At 45.0% G+C, this 21772-nt stretch overlaps 1 protein-coding gene across 1 annotated transcript in view; it reads left to right on the forward strand.

The window, feature by feature from the left end:
- Window positions 1-21772, forward strand: part of AGO2 (argonaute RISC catalytic component 2) — a 47651-nt gene that overhangs the window by 11478 nt on the left and 14401 nt on the right. Inside the window, 19 exon segments of the mRNA XM_083145256.1 lie at window positions 4013-4211; window positions 8937-9057; window positions 9673-9854; window positions 9980-10116; window positions 12709-12843; window positions 13725-13812; window positions 14382-14529; window positions 15626-15659; window positions 15662-15744; window positions 16337-16459; window positions 18941-19074; window positions 20262-20278; window positions 20281-20445; window positions 20744-20778; window positions 20780-20904; window positions 21027-21116; window positions 21220-21226; window positions 21407-21604; window positions 21691-21771. Coding sequence (XP_083001382.1) covers window positions 4013-4211; window positions 8937-9057; window positions 9673-9854; window positions 9980-10116; window positions 12709-12843; window positions 13725-13812; window positions 14382-14529; window positions 15626-15659; window positions 15662-15744; window positions 16337-16459; window positions 18941-19074; window positions 20262-20278; window positions 20281-20445; window positions 20744-20778; window positions 20780-20904; window positions 21027-21116; window positions 21220-21226; window positions 21407-21604; window positions 21691-21771 — 2102 coding nt within the window.

Here is a 21772-nt window from a genome sequence, read left to right on the forward strand (position 1 = left end):
GGGAGTCAGGACAGCGTACACACCTATACAATGGAACGGCCGTTCCTCCCAGTACGGAAGAACGTCCCAACGATTGTATATATGTGTACCCAGCTTTAGGTAGAATTTTGGTGCTGAATCTGGTGACCGGACCGGTCTGGTTATCTGATCGTTTGAGTTTGCTCTGACTTCAGCGTTGGGACATGGGGTTTCCCTAGCAGGGCTTCCCGGTGAGTGCAGCTGAGTAATGTGTAGCCATGTCAGTTACATCAAAACACTGGTTTGTTTACTAAGCAAGCCACAGCTTCCAGACTTAAAAGGGCAATGCTTTTAATAGTAAAGCACCCCCCATGTGTGTCTCTCTATTAAAAGCATCGCTTATTTAAATTTCTGGCTCAAACTGGCCAGGCTTGCAGAAATCGTAAATCGGCCCCATGGCGTGTTCAGTAGCTGTATTATTCTGGTGTGTCCTTTTGTCTTCTCTCCATCTCCTGTGTCCTAGCTGTACACTGGGGGAGAGAGACTGCTGACTGCAGCTGGGACTCTAGTGATGTTGTCATGGAGTTAAGCGTTAGGTCTTCCTCCACATTAACAGCTCTTCTGCGGCTGGTCCCCAGGGATGTGTTAGTTCTCATAGGGACACAGGCTGATCTTAATTCTGAACTTGATTTTCCTGGGAGAGAGTCTGTGTCTCCAGCGTGATGGATGGTTTGTAGCGTTACCTACCGTGTGTGTGTGTGTGTGTGTGTTGCATTACTACACCCCTTTGTGATCTAAAGGGCCCTGTACAGCAGGTGTTTGGGGACAGTGGTGCAGATTCAATGAACTCGGTGAAGTGATAAAGTGGGAGGTAATAACACAGCAGCCAATCGGCTCCTGATGTTTTTTTCAAATCCAGCCTGTAACTTGACAGTTAGGAGCTGATTGGCTGCTGTGATCAGCTTCCACTTTATCACTTCACCAGGATCGCATAAAAAGTGGCCAAACCGCAGGCCTTTCCGGGGCATCAATATTGGTAAAATGCATAAAAACTGGTTCACACTTACATTAAATCTCTCTACCTTGAGTTACGGACAGTAGTTACTGTTGTGAGTCACTGGCATCCTTATGCTGCAGGTGCATTACAGGGATAAAGGCATCTGATTAGTAGTTTTTAACCCAGGGATGGGGAACCTTTGGCCTTACAGCTGTTACTGAACTACAAATCCCAGCATGCACTGCTTCATCTTTGCTATTTGGCCATGCTAAAACTGTAGCAAAGCATTCTGGGATGTGTAGTTCAACAATAGCTGGCGGGCATTTTTTTTTAACAGATGCTTGGAATTGGTCTTAAAGACAATATGTGGTAACACAAAGCAAACGTCTGAAAGGGAAAGAGTGTAAACAGTGCATTTTCTCAGTTGGTAATAAAGCCGAATATGAGCAGCCATCTTTGATATCATTCTGTAGTAAAAGTGCAGTTTAACGTTTGATTGTGCCACAATAACCTCTAATAATGGCTGCATAGATAAATGTGTAAATATAAGGTTTAACAGAAACTCAGCTATAGAAGAGAATGACTATACTCCTATAGGGCTAGATTCTCTAAGCTTCAAAAGTGAGAAAATGCAGAGTGCTAAACAGCCAGCCAATCAGCTCCTGTCTGACATTTTTCAAACACAGTCTGTGACATGGCAGGTAGGAGCTGATTGGCTGGCTGTTTATCACTCTCCATTTTATCACTTTTGAAGCTTAGAGAATCTGGCCCATAGGCTGGGGACAGAGCTGCCATTTTCTTGTAGTCTTAATTTAATGGCAGACTGACTTTTTTTTTTTTAAATGACCCATATAAATATAGGGAGTAAAGCTGAGTGAAAACATGGCCACTATTACCTTTTTTAGAACAGGTAACAAATGCAGTGGGGGCACCTCTGTTGCTTTTATTCTGTTGTAGTTATTCATGTTAATTTATTAAAGTAATAAATAGCGATAGATGCAAAACCGGACCGCCAGAGGATTCTGCATTCTCAGGGACTGCGTTGCTTATCTATGTGTAGACTGATCCGAGCTAAGGTGTGGCGTCCAGACTTTCTCACAGATAAGGTGGTTCTCAGACTGTTCCTGTCTGATTATGAAATGTGCAACTAAAGCCAACGTGTAAGGTGACCACCGTATATAGAACAGGGCTTGACTATTTTTTATTTTTAAATATAGGAGCTAGAATGAAAGTGTAGGAGGCAGACACATAAGTGCCACTTGCCAACATGCTCAATGCCACGGGGAATGACCCTTCCTCCTCTTACGTTACCATGTGCGGTAACAGCCGTACAGAAGCCGCTCGTGGCCGGGCAGAGGGTGCGGTTGCGGTAACTGCAACAGCTGTGCAGAGTGGTGGACCACCCACCTGGCTGTATCAGAGCAGGGCCGCGGCTATTTCAAAACTAGAGTTGGATCACGAGCCAATTTGAACTCTCTGTCCGATAGCCAATCATGAGCGAATACGAACGCTCCCGATTTTGTATAGCCCCCACCTACATATAGTATAAGGATTCCCTCATCCCCTATAAAGACATTATTCCCAGATGGCTCCCTTTTTTTTTTCCCCATATGTGCCAGTTTGTAGAGCCCAGCGTGCCCCCCCCCCGCCCCCCCATCTCTCCCTGTTGGCTTGTGAGGGGGTGTGGCCTGCCAGCCAGGTTACCATAGACCTCCCTCTTGTGTTGTGAAATACAAATGTGTAAGTGCAACTTTTCGCACGTTTCTTTTGTAGGCCCAATAATTAAGATGGGTTTAGGCGCTTGTGGGTGCGATAAGTACGAAAAACGATGGGTGTCCGATGCTGGAACAAACATCTGCGTAAACCATTGGGATCGCAGCCTATTGTGTAACAGAATGTGCTGCATGAAATACTGTGACATCTATTAGCAATAATCTATTAGATGTGGCTGCATCTTGTACTGAGCTTGTGTATTAATAATTTTGTTAATGTGATTGCATATACAGCTAAGTGCTTGGCTTGCTGATTATTCCAGTATTTTGTTAAATTGATATTGGTGTGCTGGCGATGAGCGTTGGTCAGGGCAAAAAAAAATTCCATTGCACATCGCCCTGCCGCCGTAGCGGGATATTCAATCGCAGCCATTCCCGATGGGGTTGATGGCTGCAGGGCCCTATTCAATGCTGTCTTTCTCGACAGCATTGAACAGGGGATCTCGGCAGAACGAGCACGACTTCACAAGCAGTCGGGTTTGCTCTGCCAGGGATTGACGAGTTCCCGGCGGAAGTTCGCCATTCCTGGCCATGCCCCCCTTCTCCACACACGGATGACAAGACATTGAATCCTGCCTGCAAAATCTTGGTCTGTGGGACAGGGTCACGGCTGTTGGCCCCCTTAGACAGGAGATTGGGTGATATGACAATTGAATAAGGCCCTTTAACCTGATGTTTTGGTGAAAGCTGTTACTGTAATCACAGTTCTGGATAAAAGATCATTTTTGGTGTCCAGACGGCTCAGCGACAGTGTCTAGGTCAACATGAAAATCATTGACTTGTTTTTAATTTCTTTGCTCTTTTTCTTGCTTTACTGTACCTGTGACTAAGAATGATGGTGTGTTAGCAGAACAAGGCACAGGGCGAGCTAAGCGGTACACTAATTGGCGGTGCACATGGCGAGCTAAGCGGTACACTAATTGGCGGTGCACATGCTTAGGTGTCAACAAAAGGTGAAAGCCTCATGTCGACCTACATATTGTCTGTGAGCCGTACGACACCCATTCATTTCTTTATGCCAGACTTCTTGAGTAAATTCTTTGCCTATTATAAGTCTAGAATGATGCAAGCTGTATGTTGTAGATGGGAAGAGATCTGTGTAATAACTGAGTTCTGCTTTTAGCAGTGTCAAGGAAATGGCAAACAGCAGCCCAACTGCTTTGTATGGAGGGATGAATAATTGGTGATGGAGGCTCCTAGATGGGACTTTCATAAATAAGATTTGACTTTTTTGGGATGTGTATTAAGTTTCTGAAAATTTACACTTTATTTTATTTTTTTCCAGTGCTTGCACCGCCAACTCCGGCACCACCGATCCCAATACCGGTCTATACCTTTAAACCTCCATCGAGACCTGATTTTGGTACCTCAGGGAGGACTATCAAACTGCAGGCCAACTTTTTTGAAATGGACATTCCCAAAATTGAGATTTACCATTATGAAATAGATATCAAACCGGAAAAATGTCCAAGGAGGGTGAACAGGTAAGAGCAATTCTTGTTATCTTGGCGGCAATAAAGTTTTTCCACTCTCAATGTTTTATCTTGGGTAAATGGAATACACCCCCCCCCCCCCAAAAAAAGATAGATACTACCTACCTACTACTATATTACACCGCACAATGAAAATCATTCAAGTAATAGCAATACTAAAGTACCTTAATGCAAGTAATATTGGCAACATCTTAGAATTACATGGGCATTATAGTGAAGGTGGCACCGCTGGGTATAGACCTGAGAACATAAAGAAGGTAATTTTATTTGACTAAGCTTGCAGTTAAAAATAACGTTTGGAAGTAAAATCCATAAAGGTGATGCATGGATGGGGTGTAGTGGAAGAGTGGCCCTGCTGTAATTCTGTAGGTGTGGGTATATATAAATGGATAGTGTGATTGGAGAAGAGGGGGGGGGGCTGCCTGGAGTTGAGCTCTGTTTAACTAGGCCTTGTGGTGGAAAGGTGAGGTGTGTGTATGTGAAACCATTGAAGGGTTAAATAGATTTTCGGAGATGGTTTAACTCCGAAGTCTTAATTTGAGGGGGTTGTACAGAGTAAAGGTTGGGGGTAGGGGGATGCTAGGGTCTTGTACTACGTGAGTAGCCTGGAGTGTTCTGTGAAAGGTGCATCTTGCATATTTGAGTTTAGTCAATGAGAATATGGAGGGGTAATGAGAAAGTTGCTATAGTAGGATGGAAATAGTAAAGGTGCCCATACACATCTGATTTGGGCCGATTTCGCCCAATCCCGAGAAATTGGCCCAAATCTGATGTGTTTGACATCCCATCGATGCGTGGCCCCGGAGTTGGGAGGTCAGAGGGCCTGCACATAAAATCTCTCGGATGCGATTTATTGCATTTTTTAATGGCACCTCAAGTGCCAATTCGTAAGTGTCCCTCCCGGGGAGCTGCCGGAGAAGCTCAAGAGCACACTGGGCCAACTTGTCCTTAGGCTTAATCAGACTAGTGCAGGGGTTCTCAAACTATTTTGCTCTGGGACCCCAACAAACAATAAATAATTACGGGACCCCAGCAAGTTACTGCAAAAGGTCATCACATATGTAGTCAGCAGACAGCACATACATGGCAGCATTGTGGAGGCACAGAGTGATGGGAGGAGTCTGATATACCATAACCCATCACATCACAGGTGTAGTCAGCAGACAGCACATACATGGCAGCATTGTGGGGGCACAGACTGATGGGACGAGTCTGATATACCATAACCCATCACATCACACGCGTAGTCAGCAGTCAGCACATACTTGGCAGCATTGTGGAGGCACAGAGTGATGGGAGGAGTCTAATATACCATAACCCATCACATCACACGTGTAGTCAGCAGACAGCACATACATGGCAGCATTGTGGGGGCACAGAGTGATGGGGAGAGCCTGATATACCATAACCCATCACCTCACACGTGCAGTCAGCACATACTTGGCAGCATTGTGGAGGCACAGAGTGATGGGAGGAGTCTAATATACCATAACCCATCACATCACATGTGTAGTCAGCAGACAGCACATACGTGGCAGCATTGTGGGGGCACAATATTATGGGGGACCCTGAAGCAACAGACAATTCAACAGATATATCAGACTCCTTGAATAACTGACTGAGATTAGAAAAGGCATCAGCCTGATGGTCAGCAACATGGAGTCGCAACCCCATACTGAGAAGGCCGGGAAACACTTTGGGGTCAGGACCCACAGTTTGAGAACTTCTGGACTAGTGTATAGGGGCCTTAAGAGTCAGAAAGAGAAGGGTTAGATGTGGGATGTGATGGATAAGAGGTAACACCTACTGTAGGTAGAAGATGTACAGAACTGGGCTTATTATAGTGTGGGGGTGATGTGAGAGCTGGTGCAGACCATGCGCTGGGACTGTTGGCAGATGGTGAGAATGGTCTGCGTAAGGGTCTCGTGCAGATCTCCTTTATATACTTTTCCATGATTAAAGGCCTGGCCTGTGAGCAAAGTCCTTGTTTCAACCAAAGGCAGCGTCACTTTCCCTGAGAATAGGGATGTAGTGATCTATTAGGTTAGAATGTGAGTGCGCATCTTATGTGGGACCTGACCTCGGTGCTGGAACAGCTGTTGCAGCTCGGCCCCTGATCTCACTGTCAGTTTATACAGTTCGCTCCGAGCTGCCAGGAGGGTTTGGACTGTTCCGCAATCGCTGCCCATTTTATGTTCTTTGTGTACTTATCTGTTTGAACATCCTTTTGTTGTGTTCATTCTGTTCTGGCTGTCAGCTTCTGTACTGTCTACTTGTTACTGTTCTCTTGGTCACCTTTCTTTTATTGTATTATTCTCGACTAAGCTGCCACCATTTTCTGAAGTTGTGTGGCGTTGCATTGTTCCTTGTTTGCACACCATTTGATTTTGTGTGGGGATTACCATTGATGTCTGTGCCATGTCTTCTAAGAGCAACACACTCCAGTACTGTGGTCCTTTTCCTCATTATCCAGACCAATGTTGTCACTGTATCCGATGTTTTCCAGCAAAGCCACGAGGTACTTTTTTAACCACTGCTTTTAGCCAGGAACCAGCTTATGGATTCAGTCCTTGCGGTTATTGCAGGGTTTGACACAGGTGATTTTTGGTCGATGCCTAACAAGCACTTTCAGGTCTCTAAGCACCTTGCTGCTGGTCTACAAAACACTTGGCCACCAAGCCAGCTGACAAGCCTGCCACATGGCTTGGCGTGCTTCCATCTAGGGAAACCCAGTGTAGAAGGTCACTTCTGCGACAGCTGGATGGTGACAAATATTGGAGACTTGGGATAGTCCACCAGGGCAATGCGCTAACCTTCTTGGAGCATCCTCCGGTCCTTTTTATTTTTTTCCCCACATGATTTCCAATGGGAAAAGCAGAAGCATCCATTCCCTATTGTTCCATTTCCATGGTTTCAGAGGCACCAGTTCTATGTAAACCTCTTCTTGGTTCAAAAGCCAAAACATTCCTTCAGTCCAATCTTCAACCTGAAGACCATCAACATAAACTTGTGGGTCTCCAGGTTCTGAATCGAGTCTCTGCATTACTTTATTCTAGGCCTGGAGCTGAGGGATTTCATGTACCCTACGGACATTCAGGAATCCTACTTACTTGGTTTTTATCTGTCTTTGTCAAGAGTGCTTTTCCGTTTTTGTGGTCTGGGAGGAACCAATTATGGGATTTGTCATGACCTCTCCATTTCTGTGCAGTGATATCCAGATTCTCCCTTACATGGGCAAGCTGGCAAAGTCCTAAATAAGGATTGCCATACTGTAGGTCTCCAGTGCCACAGCTGGATCATCAACTATAAGACATTCTCTCAGACTCTCGTAAATGCCCCAAAATGGAGCCTCAGAGAGAGCCAAACTTCCTGCAAGATGATTTACGAACTACTAGACAAGATTTGCTATATTTGACATCACCCCTAAGTGTCTAGACACTGCTGTATGTGAATCCCGGGCTCTCTTGTCTATAAGTGACCTGGTGGAGTTGGTCTAGTTTCACTGAAGGCCTTTTCAGATGTAGGTTCTGGCCCAATGGAACAAATGTCTTCAGCAGATCATCCTCTCAAGAGGGAGTGTTGTACCGCTCGTGGTGTCAAATGGGTACCTCGGGATTCAGATAAGTTCTCAACACAACGGATGCAAACCTTTGTTGGCAGGGGAACAGTAAACTGTCAAACGGTTTTCAGGGTCAGTGGCTAGCTCAGGAGAGTCTATTTGCGAAAAGTCTTCTGGAACTTTGAGCAGTCTTCAGAACTATGTTTATCTAGTTCTGCTGCTCCAATATTGTCTGTTCCAGGCGTAGTCAGACAGTGTCGCCTATATAAACCATCAGGGCGTCGTTCACCGTATCGTGAGGTGACATTGTATTCTTAACTGGACTTTATCTTCTCACTGTGATGCTGGTCTCATTCGGGGAGTCCAAAATTGGGAAGCAGACTTATTAAGCCACCAGGACATTTACTTCATAAAATATTTTTGCCTCCTTTTATACCCCTCCCCCCCCCTTCCCGCTTTATCTTAGTTCGCATTTAATACTATTCACAATGCATTTTGTAGTCACAAAATAATTTAGTATGAAGTCGCTTGTCCTGGATTAGTCTCCTGACCTCTCTCACACCACAAAGCTTATAACCTTGGTCGACCAACCTGGCAATTAGCCATGGGTTAAACCTGGGTCCCCCTCTGTATAATGGGATACTGTGTTTAGTGTGAACAGGCATGAGCTGGAATTGAGATCCCGTGTCACACTCGGCATAGCGATGTGAGAGGGGGGTTAGATTGTCTGTAGTGTTCTAGCACCTCCCAGTTTTTGTTTTTTAATGAGACTAAGGAGGAACCTTATGAAGATGGCAGTTTTATTTCAGATGTGATGTTGCTACGGGCAACCAATCAGATACTATCTATTATCTTCTAGAAAGTGCTAAATAGATTTTGACTTGGTTGCGCATAGCAACAGCCCATGTGAATTAGAACTCCCATCTTGGTAAATTTCCCCCTAAGACTTAACGTCCATGGTGCACTGAGCAGGGCTGTTTGGTGTGATTTCCGGGTAGGTTAGTGTGTGGGCACAACTGTAACATACACACCAGCATGGGGGATATAGAGGGGGTACGAGCCTAGGCGTGTAACTTGAACATTGTTATGGTGCTTTTTAGGTTTTGGATGTCTCTATGTACTGTATATAAAATCTTGAATTTTTCTTTCCTCCCCAGGGAAATAGTGGAACACATGGTTCTGCACTTTAAGGCGAAGATCTTTGGAGATCGAAAACCAGTATTCGATGGAAGAAAAAACCTTTACACTGCAATGCCACTCCCCATCAATGGTGACAAAGTAAGCTGCTAAATGTGAGAGGCAGGTGGCAGTGCCAGCGGAGCTGTGGTTGTATTACAGGCACTGATCTGTGCCCCCCATCGCACAGATAAATATGCCCCTCTGTCACACTATTGTGTTATAGGGACTTACCAGTGTGGCAGGAATGTGACAATGACCGTAGTGTATCGAAGCTTTCTTGTTTTACTAATTTACTTTCAGAGTGTAGTTCTTATTCTGGTGATTTTTAAGATGGGTACTTAACTAAAATGGGCAATATATCTGTAGGTGTGTATGCCTGATAAGTCATCTAGACAACCCTACAGCACATGCCGATATATCAGTAGGTTTGGCTGTGTAAATGGTAGGGATATTGTGTGTGTGTTAATTCAAATGCCCATCCCATTGTGGCAATTCTGTTTCAGTGTAATTAATCTCCCGTCTGAATAATGCCCCCAATCCCCCATCACTTTAAACATATCGTACCCAGACAGACTCGTTTATCTGCATTATGAGACCATTTCACTATTTTATAACCATTTCTGTTGTCTTACCAGGGTCTCATTGACCAGTACACGTGCGCTGTCCTGTGAATGGAAAGAATCATTTGCTTGTGTTTTTCGCCTATTACTGCAGGTGGAGTTAGAAGTCACCCTGCCAGGGGAGGGGAAGGACCGCACCTTCAAAGTGGCTATTAAGTGGATGGCTTGCGTGAGCTTACAGGCTTTACACGATGCTTTGTCCGGACGCCTACCCAGCATTCCTTTTGAGACTATACAAGCGTTAGACGTTGTGATGAGACATTTACCCTCTATGAGGTACTGTATTGTGTTACTGCCACAGTTTTCTTGTGGCATCAATTAATTGTCACATAAATTGTGGTGGATTTTGTCATCGTGATCCTCATTGGTGGATTTCAGTAACTGCCATTTTCGCTTTGTAGGTATACGCCCGTGGGACGGTCATTCTTTACTGCATCCGAAGGATGTGCAAATCCTCTTGGTGGGGGTAGAGAAGTTTGGTTCGGCTTCCACCAGTCTGTTAGACCTTCGCTCTGGAAAATGATGCTTAATATAGATGGTAAGTCCTCTGGCTGCGTTCTCCTTGTGTCCGTTAGTAATGGTTTGGTACATTGATTGTAAATGTATATCGTTGGATTCCTGACTGTCTGCTGTACATGACAGTATATTGTTGTATTAAGACATTCTTTTATAGGTAGTATAGGACCTTACTTTTGGGTTACGACTTCAGGAACCCAGACTTTCTGTGGATAGTGAAATGTGACAGTTGGTAGTGCCTGAAACCTGTGCTCCAGCTAGGGAGTCTGGGAAGTGTGACCGTTGGCAGTGACTACAGCTGTGCTCCAGCTAGGGAGTCTAGGAAATGTGACTGTTAGTAATGTCTACACCTGTGCTCCAGTTAGGGAGGCTGGGAAAGGTGACAGTTAATAATGACTGCACCTGTGCACCAGCTAGGGAGTCTGGGAAAGGTGACTGTTAGTAATGACTCCAGCTGTGCACCAACCAGGTGATTTGGGGAAAGGTGGACCGTTGGTAGATTTCGAAGACTGATTTGGCCAACCCTGTCCTAGGTGCTTGGAAAATGGGAACTGTTAGGGTTCTTGGGCCCTAAGGCAATAGGGTGAGATGTACTAATTTTAAAAAGTGATAAAATGTAGAGTGATAAACAGCCATCCAATCAGCTCCTTCCTGCCATGTCACAGGCTGTGTTTGAAAAATGTCAGACAGGAGCTGGTTGTTAATCACTCTCCATTTTATCCCTTTTCAAGGCTTAGTACATCCGGCCCATAATCTCTTGATCTAGACTAAAAGGGTCCCTATTGGCTATTTGGAAATAGGTCTCTTTGCTTAAACAGTGAAGGTGGATGCTATTCCGTAACCACATGGAATAGTTTTGCAATGGTGCATATGACTGGGTGTGCCCTTGCTGGCTAAGGACTGATGACGTTGACCGGTACCCTGTGCACCTTCTCTCTTTTTTTTTTTTTGGTTTACTTAAGTCACGATTGATGCCACTCGACTGCTATCAGTGGGTGCCCACATTCCCTAGCTTCTGTCTGGTAACTTGAGTCTTTGTACTTGTACCCACTGATCTGATTGATAATTCGATGAGGCCAGCGTTCATGTGTAAAAAAAATAATAAATGGCTATTGACTGTGGCGTTTTGGCCACTAAGGTCTCGGCTTCTGCTGTAGCCACACTTCACAGTTCAGCTGACCATATTACAAGCAAAGGTCCGGAACTGCCTACGGTATCGCAGGTTCTCATTCTATTCCTGCATTTAGATCCTTGGTAAGTTAGTCTACAGCAGAAAAGTGACAACCGAGCTGCCAGGACCTTTATAAAAGGCTGTTTGTGGCCCATAGGAATTATTAAAAGGTGACAAATGGCTAATTTTTGTATGGATGTCATATTTGATTTTTTTACCACTTTCAACTGATGGTGTAAGAGAAGCGTTTCATCCAATGAAAGCCTTTCTAGTATTTTGGGGAACTTATCAATGTGTAGTGATAATTATTTTTAATAAATGTTTGTACGAAGTTGATTTAAACACCTCTTTGCTCTCCTCCTTTTTTTTTAAGTTCTAAAATCCCCTACCATTAATAGAACAACTGAACGATGTCATTTAAACAGATAGAGATATTTTTAGATTTTAAATTGAATGTTGCAAATCATGTACACGCCCCTTTATGCAAATCTTCTGAAATGTAGTGATGTATTTAATGCTGCAGAAAACACTTGGTCCTTCACAGTCCATTTGGGACCGAAAAGCAGGAATAGTCTATATGCTCCCCTCCAGCTGCTGTGGATTTGCACCTCCCAGTATACTGTGGTACAGGTGGTTTTTTTTTAAGGGCATGCTGGGACTTGTAGTCCCACAGCAGCTGGATGGATGCACTGGAACGCCCCTGCTGTAAAGTGTTAATTGATATTTGTGTCTGCTTCATTAAAAGCATGGTAGTTGAACCCATTCTCTTTGGTACTTAGGCCCTTATTCAGATCTGATCGCAGTACAAATTTGTTTACAAAATGGGCAAAACCATGTACACTGCAGGTGGGGCATATGTAACCTGTGCAGAGAGTTAAATTTGGGTGGGGTGTGTTGAAATTGAAATCTAAACTGCAGTGTAAAAATAATGCAGCCACTATTTACCCTGCACAGAGACAAAGTAACTCACCCAAATCGAACTCTATACATGTTACATCTGCCCCAACTGCAGTGCACATGGATTTGCCCATTTTGAGAACAAAAGTGTACTGCGATCAGATCTGAATAAAGGCCTTAGAGGTAGATTTATTAAGCTCGGTGAAGTGATAAAGTGTCTGGTTTTTATCACCGGCCAATCAGATCCTAACTCTGAAGTTACAGGCTTGGTTTGAAAAATGACAGGTAGGAGCTGATTGTCCGGAGATAAAAAAAACGGACACTTTATCACATCACCGAGTTTAATAAATCTGCTCCTTAGTCTGTTACACGCAGATAGTGAAGCCGTGCCTTCAGTCTCAGCTCTGTGCATCCCGCCTGTTCGTACAAGAGTCTGACGTTCCAGCCGGGCCGATCAGTGTGTCCCACTATACTCGCGGTCTGAGTGCATGGGAATGCGTCATGTTCCTGGGAATACATCGATGAAATGTTCCTTTTGTTTTACAGTATCTGCAACAGCATTCTACAAAGCACAGCCCGTAATAGAATTCATGTGTGAAGTTCTGGATTATAAGAGCATAGAGGAGCAACAAAAACCTCTGACAGATTCCCAAAGGGTTAAGTTTACCAAAGAAATAAAAGGTAAATATTAGTCTGTCCCAATGTTGCTCATAAATGGGCCGGTCAAAGGGTCGTTGTCTGGCATTTAGTTTTGTGATGAAGGATCTTAAGCTTTTAAAGTGTTTAGGGGTTTTAGGGGCAATATAGTAGTTTATCGGCAACCAATTTCACCTCTTAAGTGACTTTGGGGGGCTCCATTTAATTGTTTTGATCTCCCCCTGAAATACCAGGTTTACCCTGCATAAGCCTGAACAAAGTGCTGAACAAATGGGGGGGCATATGGGTAGAATTGCCAGAGCCACCAGCCATCCCGAACAGGGGAAAAATGTAATTGCTGCATTGCGTGCCTGGCACTGGCATCCGCTGGCGTGTACTGTTGAAACTCTCTTTATCTTTGGCACAATATTTTTGCCCATTTCTGGGTCCGGTACTTGTGCCGCAGGACTTCTAACGTACAGGTGAAACCTATACGTGCCTTATGGCAACATTACGTTATGTATGCTAAAGTGCTGCTCTGCAGAGAGCCAGCCCAATGTTCTAACTTATTTCTCTGTGAACCACAGACTGCATGGTCCACCAATTTCACACCAGCACCAGCCACCATCCCGAGCTTAAAGTGGGTGATGGGCATCATGGTTACCCACCAATACTAAATGTAGAGGGCCTGCCACACTGCGGTTACGTCTGATGGTCACTGCTGGCCCCGGTACATACATACACATTTACTAGCATGACAAGTGCTGCTACACATAATATAAGATTGTATTCCAGGAATGTGTTAGTGGGATGTTCTATTACCCCCCCCCCCCCCCCTCCCCTTGCTGATTAGCGGTTTTTAAAGTGACTTTATTTAAAATCTATGTATGCATTTAAGAAATAATAATTTGCTGTTCTCTTTCCAGGCTTAAAAGTGGAAATTACACACTGTGGTCAAATGAAGCGAAAATATCGCGTGTGTAACGTCACAAGGAGACCAGCAAGTCATCAAACGTAATTACACATGCTTTTGTTTTATTACGATTTTGTTTCGGTCTGCTGTAACGGTAAAACCTTATTAGTTGGCGGCTTTTCTGTCGGAGCAATCTGCATAGTTCTACGTTCCATGCTGCATTACGGTATAGGGTAGGCGGTTGTCCGTTCGGAGCCCCACGGTTATGGATCCTAGCCTTTTCTCCACATCTGGCGGTTCAGTGCTTCAGAGAGTACAGGATAAGGCCACCTCCATTGTGTTGCTTTTTTAGATCTAACATGTTCCACGACATGGAGTGATCTCCTGTGACTACATTGTATTTCTAATGTTATTTATTTGGACGCAGTGGTAACCTAAAGTGATCCTCAAGGCAGTCCTAACAGTCCAGGCTTTATAGACATCCCCATGTCTTAGAACCGCTGCTCGGGATATGATGTCGGCAGGAAACGTTTAGCTGAAGGGTTTCTTACATCTCTTGGTGCGATCGTTGCGCTAGTCACATGGTAGCTCAGCCATAAAGATCTAATCACATTAGACCTGAACCCATTGTCTCCTATTGCCGAGTTGTAATAGATTTGTCTTTCTGCAGATTCCCTCTCCAGCAAGAGAGCGGCCAGACGGTTGAATGCACCGTCGCGCAGTACTTCAAGGATAGACACAAGCTCGTACTGCGCTACCCCCACCTTCCATGTTTACAGGTCGGCCAGGAGCAGAAGCATACATACCTGCCTCTTGAAGTAAGTATCTCCGAAACGTGTGGTGAAACGACAGATTAATATTAACACCTTTATATGGCTTTCATGGAAAGCAGATTCCTGTCCGTCTTCTCCTTGCTTTTTAATTCAACATACAATTAAAACGTTCAATTAAGAATGTGAATACTATGGGGATTTACTACCGAATGCGCCACTTTAGGGGGTTAGTGGTTCTGAATGTGTGTTTGTGTCAGGGGCGGGTCTTTCTTTCTTGTTTCATGAGTCATTAGGGGGTGGTGGGGGCTGAGGAAATCCAATGGTTTATCACCCACCAGTTGATTGTGCTCATTATGGTCATGTGACGCTGCATGCAAATTAATGGGTGTTATGTGGAAGGTCCTGGGAGTGCGCAAGTGGTAATTCTTCCCATGTTTCTGCCTGTCGCCCCGGGGCGTGCAAACTGAAATGCAGTCGTCGGTAGCTGATGGCGCCAAGGGACTTACAATTGATTAGCACGTTTTGGCACCACCTGCTGGTGCGCTGACATCTGAATTCCCCCACCCATTGACTAATTTCATGTGGAGAAGTGAGTGACCGTGTAATAAATGTAGGATGTAAAAACCCCCTGTTCTCAAGATTGCTGCCTCCGCTTTCAGCGAGGAGGCTGCACGGCTCGTAGAATCAATTTGGGCAATTCAGGCCATGATTCTTGGCCATACAACAGTGCCAGAAATAACCAGGCAGTTTCCCAAGATTCCCCCCTATCACCTACTTGGTAGCACTGTGGCATATGTGCCTGCAGGTACTGTGTGGAGTAATGATAACTTGGTGCAGTACACAGTGTTGCTTGGAGTAGTTACACAATTGTTAAAACTGGCTCTAGTATATCTTATTGACTATTTTATTAGTAGGGTCTCCCAGAAGCCTTAATGCAGCATTTCCGTATAGCATCAGTGGTTGTCCAGCCAGCATCTTTCTGCCTTATGTGCAGCATGTACTGAGAGTATTGTATATGTGACACCCCATTATCAGCCCCCCCCCCCCCCCCCCCCCCCCCCAACACCTGGCAACAGCAGCGTCCTGTTTGCCTAGACAAGTTTGTATCTCTAGAAGTTTCATTGGTTTCTCTTTACCGCAGGTATGTATTATAGTGGCAGGACAAAGGTGCATAAAGAACTGACAGACAATCAAACCTCCACTATGATCCGAGCAACTGCCCGGTCAGCTCCCGACCGCCAGGAGGAGATCAGTAAATTGGTAAGAGCTTTGCCTTGAAATACCCACAGCAGGGTAGTTACGTATTCTGCAGTATATCATAACGGGCACAGAAGTTTAGTATAAACGGGGGGGGGGGGGGCGGCGGCCTGGCCCATTTGCATATGGGGATGCCTAGCGTTTCATGGGAGTTCTCATGCTGATGAGGCCGTGACGGATGTGGGGGGGCAGGCAGCTGCGATCATCGGATGCACCTTCCACATTTTCCGATGATCGGCGACCATCAAAATATGTGGGACAGTCCCAGTGGCCTGCCAATGGATGTTGATGTGAAACATGAATTCGCAGCCATGGCAAACTTATGCAACTTGCACATGGTAGGCCGATGCACCACCACTTGTAAGGCGGGATCTGGTTCACGCGCAAGGATGCATATTCGCATCTGAGCGAATAAACCCCCTATGTGTGGAGTCTGTAAGAAGGGCTCCAATCAGACCATAGTCACAGCTGCGTTTCCTAGTAAGTGAGGGCACATCATCTGCATAGTTGTCAGGTAGCGATGGCTGGATGAGTCTTTTGCATGAATATGTTCGGGAAGAAAGTTCCCACTGATATTTCTCCTTTCTGGTTCCAGATGCGCAGTGCAAGTTTCAATACTGATCCCTTCGTACGTGAGTTTGGTATTATGGTGAAAGACAACATGACCGACGTCACCGGAAGAGTCCTTCAACCTCCTTCAATCCTTTATGGAGGCAGGGTATAGGGAAGAACCAAATGCTCCCTTGGTAGACATCTCCACGGTTTTTGATCTTTATTCCATGTCTTGCTGTGCTTGTCTTGGCAATGCTTCTTATAATGGGGTTCTAGATAACTGGCTTGTCCACCTCTCACCACGATTGGGGCACCGTGTGCTTTGTGTGCGACTGGTAACATTTTACCCTCATGTCCGGCTGGCTGTTTTATTAAAGGGGCAGAGAAACCGCGATAGAAATACGTATTCCATGTTCTGTGTGGAACAAACGCTTCTAGGTTTTTTTACGTCTTAGTAGTTCTCCTACATAGGTGTATACGGCAGATATATTTGGAGATTTTATAATGATATGCTCATTAATAAGCGTATTACCTTTTTGCAGGGGTCATAGATCCCTGCAGAGTAGTAGAATGTCAGTGCAATGGTTAAGGGGAGATTCAACTTGACCTTTAAATCAATGATTAACTATAAAGCCAGCACCACGCAGTGTCCAGACTCCCGTCTCATCACTGGTGTCCCTGTAGCGTCCGATTCTCCTGCTGCAGCTTCCTCCCCGTGTCCTCTACACGAACTGCAGCGTCTATGAATGAACATAAATCCTTGTGCGCATAGAAGTGTGGGGAATTTGCATGTTGAGTAATATTAATAGGAAGTAAATGGCGCTGTTTATGTTGTAGCAGCTCGTTAGAAAAACAATATGCAATACAATAAAAACAGCCGCTCATTTTGTTTGACACCTGTAGTTAGAAAAAATAATTAATATGAACATCAACAGAAGTATTTTCCAAATGGGTTTGTAAATGTACTGTTGGAAAATACTTCTGTTGATGTTGTTAATCCTTTTTTTTTATTGGTATTGCACAAATAAGTGCTTGTTTTTATTGTATTGCATGTTCCACGTCAGCTTCACAAACTTAAATGTGACTTAGGGGCAGATGTATTAAGCTTGGAGAAGAGATAAACTGGAGATAAAGCGGAGAAAAGGTAAAAGGAGATAAAGCACCAGCCAATCAGCTCCCAACTGTCTTTTTTAAACACAGCTGATTGGCTGTGCTTTATCTCCTTTTACCTTTTCTCCGCTTTATCTCCAGTTTATCTCTTCTCCAAGCTTAATAAATCTGCCCCTTCATTTCTAGTTACAGACCATTATTTTATTGCATGTTCTCTGTTTGTCAGCTGGGAGAGCCCCCCCCCCCCCCCCCCCCCCCCCCCCCTCTTCCTGTATGTTACCTTATTATGACTATTAGGGTCAATCAATTACCCGCGGTACTTGTGTACTATCACAGCGCCTATCGCATCGCAGACCATATCGCATGCGATATCGGGTGATGTTCTACAATGCCATACAATGCTATGGGATGCGATTAAAACTTGTATAAGCATCCTAATGGGTGCTTACAATGTTAAATGCACCCCCCAAGTATAAACGTGAACCCGAAGCGCGGCGAGCTCAGCGGTACGTGTCTTACGACCTTTCATACCCCCACTATCCACGTCGGCGTGGAGTTGATTTTATAAAGTGTGGCGAGCCCGAAGCGTGGCGAGGGGACGCAGATACCTTCACAGGTATCCGCGTCCCTCGTGGGCTTCACAGGTATCCGCGGGGCACGCTTCGGGCTCGGTGGCTCGCTGCACTTACCTGCAATGTAGGTGTCATGCTGTGTACACAAGGCGAGATTTAACATTAGTTTTGACTTAATAGGAAAAATCGTATCGGGATCGCATATACATCACATCAAAGAGGTTTTTAACATTTCGGTCCCGGGACAGCACATATCAAATAGCCCAATAGACAGTGCAGCAATGACTATATATATATATATATAGTGCAAATCGAATGTAGATGGCATGGATTGTATGTAAATGGTACAGAGATAGCAAAGACTGTATAGCAAGCAAATCTTTACGCTGAATAGCGGGGGAATCTCACCTTGTGTACACAGTCAGCGCGACTGTACAATGCCGCGGAGTCAGACTCAAAGGTTTTAGTTCGAGCCGCGTAGGGCTGGAAGCGAAAGATGAGCAGGTTGGGCACTGAGAGGGGTGCAGGCCCGACTGCTGCAGCCAGTTTTCATTCGCTCCTGCGGTGGCTCCCGCCCACCCTTCCAGGGTAATTGGATTGACCTATGAAAAAAATGTTTTCTTAGTCTGACTAGATTTACTTTATTACTTTTTGCTTGTGTACTTCATACAGTTGTATTTGTTCCTGTGGTATTTCCCATGTGTAGGTTTGTGTGATAGTGTGCGGGCAGAGTTTCACCATTAGTTATTGTATGTATTTCCTTGGCTGCTTTTGTGTCTCGCGTTTGTGTGTTTTGCGCTTTGCATGCCGTAATGCCGCTTTGTCTCTTCGCTTGCAGGAGTAATACCGGTCACACTTCTGATTTGTGGCTACATTTTGGTTTCGTTGCTTGGTTGTGTCTATTAACCATAAAGATCCGTTGACTTTTTTGCTATTGTTATAAGTTTTGTTTCCGTACGTTTCAGAACAAAGCCATTGCTACCCCTGTGCAAGGTGTGTGGGACATGAGGAACAAACAGTTTCACACTGGCATTGAGATAAAGCTGTGGGCTATTGCCTGCTTTGCCCCTCAGCGACAATGTACTGAGCTCCACCTGAAGTAAGTCTATGTCCTTTTAAAAATATCTGAAGGTATACCCGCGGTGTACAGTGCCGCCCGCTCCTTATATGCCAGTGTACATGCAGCCAATCGTTCCACTAACCAGATTATTTGTGTACGTAATACTGTCTGTCATCGAAGTATTACCAAACCCCATCGCCACAAGTGCGCTCAGGTGGTAGCTGACCACTAAGGCAGCCGCTATGTTAGGGAGAGTCTAGCCGGTGCTTGGCTTGGTAGGGAGGGGGAGAGAAGAGAAAGAAGGAGGGAGGGGAGGGGGGGGGGGGGGGGGGGGGGGCGATGAGATGTTGACAACAAGCAGTATGGCACATTTATAGTGGGAAGGGATCATGTGAGAATAGGGGTTAAGGTTACCGTGAGTAGGTTTATTTGGGGGTGCAGGTGGTACCCCACACTGTCCATAACCCCTACCATTACATAGGATAGTTTTTCTACCAGTCTCCTCATCAGCAGTCGCAGCTTCAGCACTTCCAAGCTGGTACCGGCTAAATAACCCAATTGCCCTTTGGTGAACTATGTTGCCCTCCTTCAGTTTGTTTGAGGGCTTATATGTTAGGGCTAAGCTTAGAGAGACGGACGTTTCTATGTCGTTCTTTTTTGCTGGATCCGTTACTGAGTGGTAGAGTTATTAAGCTCGGTGAAGTGATAGTGTCTGCTTTTTATCACCGGCCAATCAGCTCTTACCTGTCATTTTCAAACCAAGCCTGTAGCTTCACAGTTAGGAGCTGATTGGCCAGTGATAAAAACCAGCCACATTATCACTTCACCAAGCTTAATAAATCTGCCCCATGGTGCCCATAGCTCAGGTTGGGAAACCTCACACCATAAGGCAATTGGGTTTGGGTGTTACTTAAATTGCTCATCATTGGTGGCATTTGATCTGTGATTGGGTAAAGTGTCACTTGTGTGTGCCCTCTATACCCCCAACATCTGTGCTCCCAGTGCATCCAGAGAAATGAGTTTAATGTAACTACATTTGACTCCTAGTACAGCAATGTTATGTGAAGCTTGCTGCAATAACCAGTCAGCGTTCCTGTTGGCATCAGACTCAGTGCTTCCTTGAAGATTCAGGGCTGTTTATATATTCAGCCGTCGTTGGGGAACCTCCTACCGCTCTCCTAGGGCGCTACCTGCTGTTTTGATGCAAATGCTTTATTTCTGTTTAGAACTTTCACTGAACAATTGCGAAGATATCGCGTGATGCTGGAATGCCCATACAAGGGCAGCCGTGCTTCTGCAAATATGCTCAAGGAGCAGACAACGTGGAGCCTATGTTCAAGCATCTTAAGAACGCCTTCACTGGGCTACAGCTCATCGTTGTAATTCTCCCAGGAGAGACCCCGGTGTATGGTGAGTGTGTATCCAATGCTTTCTGATCATTCCTTACTTTGGTTCTAGTCGCTTGCACCTTTTTACACTTTCTCAAAGCTAGTCAGAAGGTTTCTTACCGAACAATTGGAACCTTGATCACAGTGGGCTAGTTACAGGTTTTCTTTGCTCCATAGGAGACACAGGGCTGGTGTAGGGTTGGAGTAGACTACTATATACCACAACTACAGTGTGTAATCATGTTTTCTAAGTGCAGTGTATGAAATTTTTTTTTTTTTTTTTACTATTAGAATGTTGATGGTTTTTTTTTATCACACAGCGGAGGTGAAACGCGTTGGGGATACTGTGCTCGGAGGTGGCAACTCAGTGTGTGCAGATGAAAAACGTGCAGAGAACGACGCCACAGACACTGTCAAACCTCTGCTTGAAGATAAACGTCAAATTGGGAGGAGTAAATAACATCTTATTACCCCAGGGCAGGTAAAGTACATACTTCTAAAAACACACAATTGTCCCATCTCGGATAAAGTGGGTAAAAAACTAAAACTTAAGTTTGTGACTCCTTTCAGTAATGGGTATTTGCTTTTCTCCTCCCACCTTAGGCCTCAGGTGTTTCAGCAGCCAGTTATATTCCTTGGAGCGGATGTCACTCACCCTCCTGCAGGGGATGGAAAAAAGCCTCAATTGCTGCGGTAAGGATTTGCACTAATGAACTGCGCGTTTTGGCTTCCGAGTCGTGTTCTTGCTGTCCCTGCATCTGTTGTAGAGTGCACCAACCGCTGACTGGCTTACTAGGTGCACTGTAGAAGACTCGTCTATGCAGCAGTCCTAAGTACCAGTGATCTGCCCACAACCACCTCTAATGCTATTTTATTAGTAGTGGCCAATATCAGGCTTGTAATTACAGGAGGTCACACTCCTAAACATACCTTCACCCTTCAAGTGATCATTAACATAAATCATAGGGTTTTTTATATTTTAGGTTGTAGGTAGCATGGATGCTCACCCCAACCGCTATTGTGCCACGGTAAGAGTGCAGCAGCATCGTCAGGAGATCATTCAAGACCTGGCCACCATGGTCCGAGAACTGCTCATCCAGTTCTACAAGTCGACGCGTTTCAAGCCCACAAGAATTATCTTCTACAGGGACGGTGTGTCTGAAGCCAGTTTCAGCAGGTGGGTTGCTGAGTGGGCCTGTAGTACGGCGGTTGGGTGGAAAGTCCTGATTTTGCAGCAGCCTCACTTTGTCTTTCCCCCGTAATGCAGGTACTACATTATGAGCTGATTGCTATTAGAGAAGCTTGCATTAAGTTGGAGAAGGATTACCAGCCGGGCATAACCTTCATCA

Source organism: Crinia signifera, chromosome 5, assembly GCF_055691185.1.
Source record: "Crinia signifera chromosome 5, ASM5569118v1, whole genome shotgun sequence".
Classification (NCBI taxonomy): Eukaryota; Metazoa; Chordata; class Amphibia; order Anura; family Myobatrachidae; genus Crinia; species Crinia signifera.